Source organism: Tetranychus urticae, chromosome 2 (assembly GCF_039701765.1).
Source record: "Tetranychus urticae isolate SD_2017Ah chromosome 2, NJAU_TeUrti_SD_1.0, whole genome shotgun sequence".
Lineage (NCBI taxonomy): Eukaryota > Metazoa > Arthropoda > Arachnida > Trombidiformes > Tetranychidae > Tetranychus > Tetranychus urticae.
This window is the reverse complement of record NC_142959.1, coordinates 25,928,925-25,939,351: the sequence shown is the minus strand read 5'-3', so window position 1 is coordinate 25,939,351 and position 10,427 is coordinate 25,928,925. Positions and strand designations below refer to the sequence as shown.

The window sequence follows — 10,427 nt, the reverse complement described above, 5'->3', positions numbered from 1 at the left end:
TACACGAATTTGCGTGATTAATGTTGGCTTACCTCTTCTCATTCATTCATTACGTCTCAAATTATAACTTAATTAGCTGGTCCAGTCAAGTTGGAGGAGTTGAAGAGTTGAAAGAGGATTGCCAAAAGATTGAAAGTTAATTTAGAGGAGGCTCAATATAATAAGCTTAACTCTATTTGAATTCCCAAAATTCAAGTTCATTATCATCTAAATAGCCTCAAGTTAAAGCTTTCACTTTTCAAAATTAGATCGTTCTAGATCAATTCAGGCCAAGATTTTAACAATTTTTTTGTTGTTAGTTCACCACCAGTTCTTGTTGAAACATCAATTTCTCACTATTTCCAACCGCTCTACCTATTTTTATAAACAGTGACTATCCATATCTTTACCCAACTCTAATTCAATCAAGTTTGAATTGAAAAAAAATAAATTTCCAGATAAACCTGAAGGAGAATAAGCTTAGGAATTTTCCAATTCCTGTTTAACCTAAGGGAAAATTTATTCAAATAGATCTCGTTGATTTGGGAAACCAAGAAAAACACATTTCTTGTTTTGTTTTTCATCGCCTTGACCACTTGTTTTGTACATTTGATCTTCATTTTTACGTTCATTTCAAAACTTGTGACTCTCGACTCAACTTGACTAATCTAAATTGTGTGCTACTACAATCATCAACCCATTGTTGCTCATTGCATCTGATTTTTTCATTTCATCAAAATGAGATTCAGAAAGTTTATCAAAGTAGAACCTGAATCAATTGTAAAAGTACGTGAAGCTGTTTTAGCTGCTCATGAATCAGATAAGGAATCGTTTGATGACAATGATATCAAGAAAATGGTTTCTTCCGACTGGACGTGTTTTCGTTTTTTGGCCTTTGTTAATGGTGATGTTGACGGTGCTACAAACGCTTTAATCGATTCACTTAAATGGAGGAAGAGTAAAAATTTCAACTCATTTACAACTCACTATCCATATCCAGACTTGTTTTTCCGCATGGGAACTGTGTTCACCTATGAACCTGATAAATGGGGCCATCAAACACTCTATGTAAGGGTTAAATATTTACGTAAAATTGGTGAGCTTAAACCTCTTCTCAGTGATTTGGTTGATTACATTTTATGGAAAACTGATGAAGCTTCAGGTGAATCTGGTTGGATTTTGATTATGGACTTTGATGGAGCTGGTTTAGTCAATGCTGACATAGACACTCTCAGTAAAATGATATCAACACTTAAAACTCATTTTCCATGTGGATTGGATTTCATTCTGGTTGTGGATTTACCCTGGATTTTAAAAGGTTTCTGGGCTTTGGTTAAAACCTGGGTTGGCTCATCAGATAGTTTGATTAAATTTGTTTCGCGAAAAAGTATTTCTGATTATTTTGAACCTTCAAATGTTCCTGATTTTATGGGTGGAAACTGTAAATTGCCTTATTGTGGTGATCATGTCGTTAAATCACTGGGAATCTCTGATAAATGTCCTGATTTGTTCTCGTATTGCCATGATACTCTTAAATTGTCTGATCGTCGTTGCTCTGAAATAGAGTCTATTTATCAACCGTATTTAGATCAATCAATGCAAAAAATAATTGAATAAATGAGTAACCATTTCTCATTATCAATTCACCATCTAAACGTTCATTAATTAAATCAGTTAGATTGTTCTTGATCTTGTACCCTCATTAATAAAAACCCTGACACTCAAAAATTGTCAAATTGTATTCCTTAAGCCAAAGTTAATTCATTGATTGATGAAAGTTTAATGTTTTTTAATGCTTATTTTTAAACGAAACCTTGACTTGATTAGCTTCTGTCAGTTCACAATTCAATTGATTCTCTGCGTAAAAACCTTTTTTTTCATTCTTTTCCGTAAACTTAATCAAATAAGTGAAACAATTTAAGCAATCCAAGCAATATTAAGTTAACATAACCTTGTCTAACAAGTAAACAAAGCAGATATCAAATGAATAATAGGTTATAAATAAACTCTTTTATTCGCTTTGCTAATTGTCAATAGCTTTGAATTGTTAAAAGATTGATACAAGAACGGTGAAATATTCACAACACAGAGTTTTAATCAGGAAGATGAATATAATTGAAGTAATTGTAGTACAGTAATTGTAATTGTTAAGAGAGGAAGAGAGGACAGTGTTTATCAATTGAGATTAGAGCTGAGATGGTTGAGTATAACCAAAGGAGGGCAGAAAAAGATCGAGTACTAGATCGATCTTGTGCTCGATATTTTAATGTCTTTAACTCCGAAGATCGAGCTTGAGTCATCTATCCTGTTCTCTCTAGTATAACCAGTAACCATCAAATTCCACCCCCATGGTTAACCAAGTAATCGGTGGTTACTGAGGCAGCTCAATGCCATCTGATTATAAATAGGATAACTTCATAAGGAGTAAAATTGTTGAAATAGATGAGCGCCTCTAGTGATAGATCAAATAACTTTCATCATAACAAACTCGGCATCGATAAGATGACAGGATCCGCGATTTTCAAGCTCGATCTTGGGTCGAAACCAATTAAAAGATCGAGCATAAGATGGGCTGAGAATGATAAGATCGATCTTTTATTTTTTGATTTCCCATGCAACTGTTGACTCAAATGATTGAATGAAAACCAGAATCATCAAAAATCTTTCAATTTTTGAGTTAATTTTGTACTTTTTAGGCCGACAATCTTTCTCGAGTGCTCGAATCTGTAAAAATTCAAGCTGAATAAGATCGAGGGTTCATTTTCGCAGCTCTCAAGATCGATCTATCGAGTAGTCGATCTTTTTCTGCCCTCTTTAACATCGATTCCTCTTTCTCTTGCTCTTTCTAAAATGATACGGTTACCATTAACCGGTTACTCGTTTTACTAACCGGTTAGTGGTAACCATCTCAGGTCTAGAGAGCGGTATTATTCCCGAACTAGGCGAAGTAAGCACAATAAAAGTAGATTTTGTGTATGAATGAAAGGCTCTTTATGCTCTTTCATCTCTTCTTTTTTCATCTCTTCCATTGCTCCCTTCTCTCTTCAATCCTCCATTTCATATTATTTTCATAATTTTTACCCATCGGTACATTTTTCAGTGTTTGATATTGACTCTTCAGTCAAAGTGAATTTCCTCCCCTTCTCTATTTTTCTCTCTTTATTTTTTCTTGTGTAAGACATGTCTTTCCGTATTGTCCGGCGTTCCAAGTTCCGACATGTCTATGGACAAGCTTTGAAACGAGAACAGTGCTATGATAATATAAGGATTACCAAAAATTCATGGGATTCACTTTTCTGTGCGGTTAATCCAAAGTTTATAGCAATTGTCATCGAAGCTGCTGGTGGAGGAGCTTTCCTGGTTTTGCCATTGAGTAAAACTGGGCGTGTTGATGTGAATTCGCCTCTCGTTTCAGGCCACAAAGGCACAGTTTTGGACATTGCTTGGTGTCCTTTTAATGACAATGTAATTGCTAGTGGATCAGAAGATTGCATTGTCAGAGTTTGGCATATTCCTGATGGTGGTCTCACAAAATCTCTAACAGAACCTATTGTTGAATTGGTTGGACACCAAAGGAGAGTAGGTCTTGTTTCATGGCACCCGACAGCCAACAATGTTCTTCTCTCAGCTGGTGCTGATTGTCGTATAATCATATGGAATGTTGGAACCGGAGAAATTTTATCATCAATTGATCATCCTGATCTTATTTTCCATTGTTCATGGAGTTGGGATGGAAGTCGATTATGTACAACTTGTAAAGATAAAAAAATACGAATCTATGATCCTAGAACAGGAGAAATGGAGCAAGAAGCTGATGGTCACGAAGGTGCTAAACCTCAAAGAGCAATGTACTTAAAAAACAATCTTATTTTCACCACCGGATTTTCAAGAATGAGTGAACGACAATATTCTTTGAGAAGTGAATCCGCCCTCGGTGAACCAATTGTACTCGAAGTTCTGGACACAAGTAACGGAGTTCTTTTCCCAATCTACGATCCGGATATCAATATGGTTTATTTATGCGCCAAAGGTGATAGCAATATAAGATATTTTGAGATAACCGAAGAACCACCATTTGTCCATTACATAAGCACCTATCAGTCCACGGAACCTCAACGAGGTGTCGGCTCAATGCCTAAACGAGGTTGTGATATTTTAAATTGTGAAATTGCCAGATTTTATAAACTACACTCAAAAGGATTTGTAGAAGTCATTAGCTTCACAGTGCCTCGGAAATCGGATCTTTTCCAAGGAGACATTTTCCCTGATACTCAAGCTGCAGAGCCAGCCATGACGGCAGAAGAATGGATTAGCGGGGTTGACAGAGAACCTATTCTGATGTCCCTAAAAGACGGAATAACTCAACCTAAAAAAGCAGAATTTAAAGCTCCTCCAAAGAAGCCCAATATTCTGGATAAAAATCCGGCAAAGAAAATTACACCATCAGGTTCCAAAGAGGCAACACCTTCACCGCCTGGATCTCCGTTACCTGCTAATGCTAATCGATTAGAAGAGTTAATGAGCGAATTAAAAAAGATGAAAACTGTTATTCTCAAACATGAAGTCAGAATCCGTGATCTTGAGGAAAAATTTTCAGTTGACGCAAATGCCAATAATATTGCCAACAATGGCGAAACTTTGCTCCCTGATGAAGTCTAGAAGGAAGATTTATCGAAGAAAGCTCAACCTCCACCAAGATCTTCACATCTGAGTACCTAAAAATAGACTCTATTGCTCTCGCTCTCTATCCTCCTCCCTCTCCATCTTTCTCTGTCATATCTATTCTCATCATATCTGCTCTGAAAAAAACAAGAAAGCTAAGGAAAAAAGCCAAGGAAATGACACAAAATGTCACAATTTGACCGGTTTACTCATCGTTTTTAATTATTAATTATTAGTCTGACTCTTGATTGATTTTACCACTATTGTAACCTGTGATCGTTTATTTTATTTCTGATGATAATGATAGTAAAACAACAAAAATAACACAAATCGTAATATTAAATATAATAATGATATTCATTATAAATGAAACTGAACTATGCTATAATAGACTCAAGGCAAAACAAAAGCACAAATCCAAAGCCAGTGTAAACCTTCCAAGTCAATTTTCAATGGTCATTCACAAATAAATATGAATAAACACTCAATTTTTTCAATAATCTCCGACTAATCTACCAATTCATTTTTCTGTGACAATATTTCACTTATACTGAACACTTACACTTCTGATTCTTCTTTCTTTTGACTCGACATGATAATTAGACAATCTGGGTTTGATTTACGCTAATAGTTCATCCAAACTCGAATCTATTCCATATTCACTAATGAGTCTTTCATCAAGTTTATGTTTAATCTGTTTAAAGTTTTAAATCTCAGACTAAGCTTGATTTGGCTAATATTAGATACTTCTTGTATAATAAATGATTACATAGAAGGTTGACTGTTAAGTCTATTAAAGATTATTGAAGCCTAACTATGTATATTTAATAATATCATTGCGGTAAATTTACCTGCTCTAAGCCTCGAGGTTAAAGCAGAAAGTGAGGTTAAAAATAAATCATCTTTGCGGCTGTAAAGGCTTAAAAGATTAACAACTTTGTAAGTTAAACAGCTTGTAAAACTAACTAAATTTGGTTCTGTGGTTAATAAATCTAGTAATCTATTGGTGACTCTAAAAGACTCTAGTAATTGAGACGGGATAGACTAAAATAATCTACTGATTTAAACTCAGTTAATTCACCTAATTGTTTAAAATATATAATAGTATCTAGTCTCGCATGGTAGACCCAAAAGCTGAATCAAATAAAATTGAAATTATGCAAACTTGTCAATTAACTTATATGGAGTTAAAATTAACAGGCTATAAAATAAGTTAATTTGATATTTATAATAGCTGAATTATCAAGTGAAATTGATAATCAAGCTGGAAATGATTAAAAAAGGCGGATTACTAGGTTATCATAATTTAGTTGAAATGAAACACTTTTCAAGCCAGGATGTGCAAAGTTCATTGTAAACGATAAGATAAACCATTTTAAATTCAAGCCAAATTAGGTTTGATATTTTGTGAATCCTATGAATAAGTAAAAGTCAAGTTGATTATGATTTCATTGATCTGATTTGCGCTTCAATGTTTCAACTCGATATTTAGAAGAGTTTTTATCGTCAAATCATCATGATTATAATTTATATTTGGTAAAGAAATAGTTTAAGTCAATGACTGTAAGTTGATTCTTGCAATGAGTGTTAGTGATTTGACAATTCAAAGCCTTTTCTTTTTCTTTTGGGATTGAGTTGAAATTGGCCAAATCCTGATATTAATATTGGACATTTACTGAGGTACGGTTAAACATCGAATAGAAATATTGTCAGATGTTATTCATTGATTCATGTATTTGATTAAAGGTTTCATCAGATATTCGATGTGCAGTTGACTTTCAATTGAAAAACACTGAAATATTTGTAGGAATGAAATAAAGGAGTAGAAATGTTTTGGGTCGCAATCCGTTGTTACTTGTTTACCTTGTCTCGATACATTAACATTAACCATTAACTTGAAATGGTAATTGATTATCAAATCAAACAAAAATATGTGAGATAATCATGATAAGTATAAATAATGTTTCATAAAGATGATGAGATGGTGAATAATAATATAATTATGTTATTTGTTGTTGTTTTTTTGCTTCCCGTCAGGACAATTATGGAAGTGGAAGCGACACAAAATGGTAGGATTTCCGATAGGTGTTCACCTGATTGTAGTTGAATAAAATCATTATCATGAAAACGGAAAGAACTATGAATCTTGCCTGGAAAGATAGTAATGGTGATGATTATGATATTAATAGTTGGCATCAGGAGATTTGCAGGCGAGTCATATGAAATAATGGTTGACTAAAATTATTGAAAACTTGAGGATCGCAATCAACAAGTCATCGAAAAATCATTAACTTATGCATTTGTAAATTAAATCGATTATAAATCAAATATTGAATCCATTCTTTAATACATTAGTATATTTTACTTGCAATGATTTCAAAACATTATTAACCAGATCATTAATTGCTAACCAGGATTTAAGGTTAACCATTTTCAATTGAAAGCCAAATTGGGTTTGATATTTTGTGAGTCCTTTAACCAGAGTAAAGATGATTATGGCTTCATTGATCTGAGTTTTGAGTTAATGGTTTGTTTGCCAGTAAATCAGTAAACGCGATATTTGAAATATTGATTATGAATTTTTTATCGTCAAATCATCATGATTGGAGTTTATGTTTGTTGAAGGAAAAGGTCTAAATCATTGACTGGAGACAACACAAAGCTAGGAGGCTTTAGGTTTAACCGAAGAGAAATGTATTATTGAATTAAAATTGAAACATTTATGAGAATGAGCAAATATTGGTTGAAATGGTTTGAAACCACTTATACTTATTACATTGTCACAATTGTATCATTTTTAATAACATTAACCATTTGCTTAAAATGCTTGTGGTTTAAATGTTATGGCTAATAAAATCAGACAAATAATCATGATAGACGTGAATAATGGTTTTAAAAAATGGGTGAATGAAAAGATAATTATGAAAATAAAACTTTGGGTTTCCGATAGGTGTTCAACTGATTGTAATTAACTCAAACATAATCATGAAAAGGAAGAGTAAGATGAATCTTGCAGAAATTATTATGAAGACGATTATGATATTATTGTTGTCATAAGAAAATTTGAAGGCGAGTGATTAAATGAATAATTGATTCATCAATGGTTTTTTCATCACGCAATGAGTCTTCTTCAATAGCGTAATTACTTTTATTGAAAATGGCTATCAATATATACCATGAATATGGTCTTTAGCAAGTCTTTTTAATAGAGTTGGAAATTATCCATCGGAATAAAATAATAACAATTTGTTAGACAGTTAGGAACGAAGTAGGAAAGGAATCAAGAATTGACTGGACTTATAAGATCAGAGAGCAGCTTATAAGAAGAAACAGAAACGCTTGGATTGAAATTGATTGATGAGAAATGCAATAGTCTTTAATTCCTGTAATTATGGCTACTGTTTGTTCACAGTTGTCTAAATTCAAATAATAACTGTTGATTACCAATTGATTAGACATGCATCACAGTTATCACATGAAACAAGGAAATTACTGAAATCCATTATCATCATCAACTGTGAGTTATCCAGATTCTTTGTTATGTTTGTATATGTGGTGTATGTGATCCTTGATCAATCACAATTCACGATTATCCTCATCAGCATCACGTTCAATTAACTTGAACCAAGTAACTAAATTTATTAGTAACTAATGTTTACAAGGAAATGTACGGTAAATAAATGTCAACAATTAAAGGGCAATATCCTCTGGAATATCCATTGCAACTGCTAATGTAAATCATTTTCTTAAACAGCTTCTCCATTAACTCATAAGTTAAATTGACTAATTGTTATAGTTTGAATCAAACTCAATAAATGATGGTAAAAATCATTTGAACGGAGATTAGCCATTTCTGTAAACATCAATTCAACCGATGACACAAATGGGTAAAAACGGGTAAAAATTGATTTCTTTCAAATTTAGACTCTGATGGTTTTTAGAGACATAAGAACTGAGTCAATTATTGCGATTCAAAAGTTTCTCTGATCTACAGCTTTCGAGAAAATCGAGTTTGAAGCTGAAACTTCGATCGCTTTCTGTACAATAATGGAAACCTATTTTTCCATGAAACTCGTTAAACTGATGTAACCTTTGATAATCAACCAGAAAATGTACTTATTTTGAGAAATGCATTTTTCTGTTTCTTTAAAACAGATCAAGTTCGATTTTCAGTTAAACCGGCCGTTTTCTGTGACCGCAAGAGTTAGCAAGCTGAAACTTACTATTCGTCAATAAAAATTGTTGGTACACATCATGGAATGAATAATATTTTGAACTTTATAATAGTTCTCTTGATTTTGACCATTTACCTAAAAAACTTTGAACATCAATATTTTGTGAATGGCATCATTCTTTGATCAAACATTAGATTATACTATGGGTTATAATATGATATGACTGAATAAAATCTGACCTAATTCATATAATAATGAATATCCCTCTAACGCATAAGATTTGTGTTGATAAACCTTTTAACTGCATAAATGAAGCTCAAATCGTGTAACATAAGTAAAACAATGCTACAACTTTTTTTAGGATCTTTGGCTAGTAGAGATCTTTTAAGAATGATTTTTTAATTGATTATTTTATAGCCCATAATGCAATCTACTGTTTGGTCAAAGAATAATGGACGTATGTTATGCCATTCTCGAAATATTGATGTAAAAATTTTTTAGATAAATGGCCAATATTAAGAAAACTATCGGTAAATTGAAGAAGTTATTCGATCCATGCCGTTCACCAACAAATTTAAGCGACAAATTACAAGTTTCACTTCTCTAACTCTAACCGTCAAAGAATGCAGTCGCTTTAAATTAAAATCGTACTGATTTATTGTGAAAAGCACACAAATAACACAATTGTCTCATTTATGCACAAGTTTACACAAATACTGAAAGACAAATGGGCAAAAACGGGTAAAAATTGATTTCTTGCAAACTTAGACTCTAGATTTAGATGTTAGTTTATAGAGACATAAAAGCTGAGTTCATTTGTGTCATTTAAATGTCTCTCTGATCGATAATTTTCAAGAAAATGGAGGTCAAAGTTGAAACTTCGATTGCCTTTTGTGCAATAATGGAAGCAGATATTTTCATGATATTCATTTCGGTAAGGTAACTTTTGATGGCCAACCATAAAATGTCTTTATTTTGGTAAATAAAACTTTCGGTTCAAAATAAAACAGATTAGTTCGATTTTTCTTTAAAGTGACTTTATTCTATGACCGAAAGTGTTAGCGAGCTGAAACATGTTATTGGTCGATAAAAATCGTCGACACACATCATGGGTTGAATAACTTTTTCAATTTATCAACCGTTCTCTTAATATTGACCATTTACCTAAAAAGTTTGAACATCAATATTTCGAGAACGGAATCATCTAAGTCCATCATTCTTTGATCAAACAATAGATTGCATTATGAGTTATAATATACCAGCACTTAATACTGACTAAAATCTGAAATATTCATCCAATAATGAATATTCTTTCAACACACCGTAGCTAACTCTTTACCTTTGTTGATCAAGTTTCAAATCTGACAACTCAAGTAATGAATTGTCATAACTTTTTCTGTAGTTTCTTGAATGATCTCAAATTCAGCCTTATGATAGACTGTAACAAAATGTAATGTTTGGTCAAAAAATGATGGATGTAAGTGATATCGTTCTCGAAATATTGAGGTTCAAAGTTTTTAAGTAAATGAGACAATATTAAGAGAACTATCGGTAAATTGAAAAATTTATTCTATCCATAATGTAGTGCAACAATTTCCCTATAAGAATGAC

The 10,427-nt window shown here is 32.6% G+C and overlaps 2 protein-coding genes across 2 annotated transcripts; both read left to right on the top strand.

Moving 5' to 3' along the window:
• Nucleotides 1-76: 76 nt before the first annotated feature.
• Nucleotides 77-1,728, top strand: LOC107360373 (motile sperm domain-containing protein 2). Its single transcript, XM_015927012.3, has one exon. It carries the CDS (start codon nucleotides 718-720, stop codon nucleotides 1,594-1,596), a length of 879 nt encoding a protein of 292 aa, XP_015782498.2. The 5' UTR covers nucleotides 77-717; the 3' UTR covers nucleotides 1,597-1,728.
• An 870-nt stretch (nucleotides 1,729-2,598) lies between these two features.
• Nucleotides 2,599-5,141, top strand: coro (protein coronin). The gene has a single exon (XM_015927010.3). It carries the CDS (start codon nucleotides 3,160-3,162, stop codon nucleotides 4,636-4,638), a length of 1,479 nt encoding a protein of 492 aa, XP_015782496.1. The 5' UTR covers nucleotides 2,599-3,159; the 3' UTR covers nucleotides 4,639-5,141.
• Nucleotides 5,142-10,427: the final 5,286 nt, after the last annotated feature.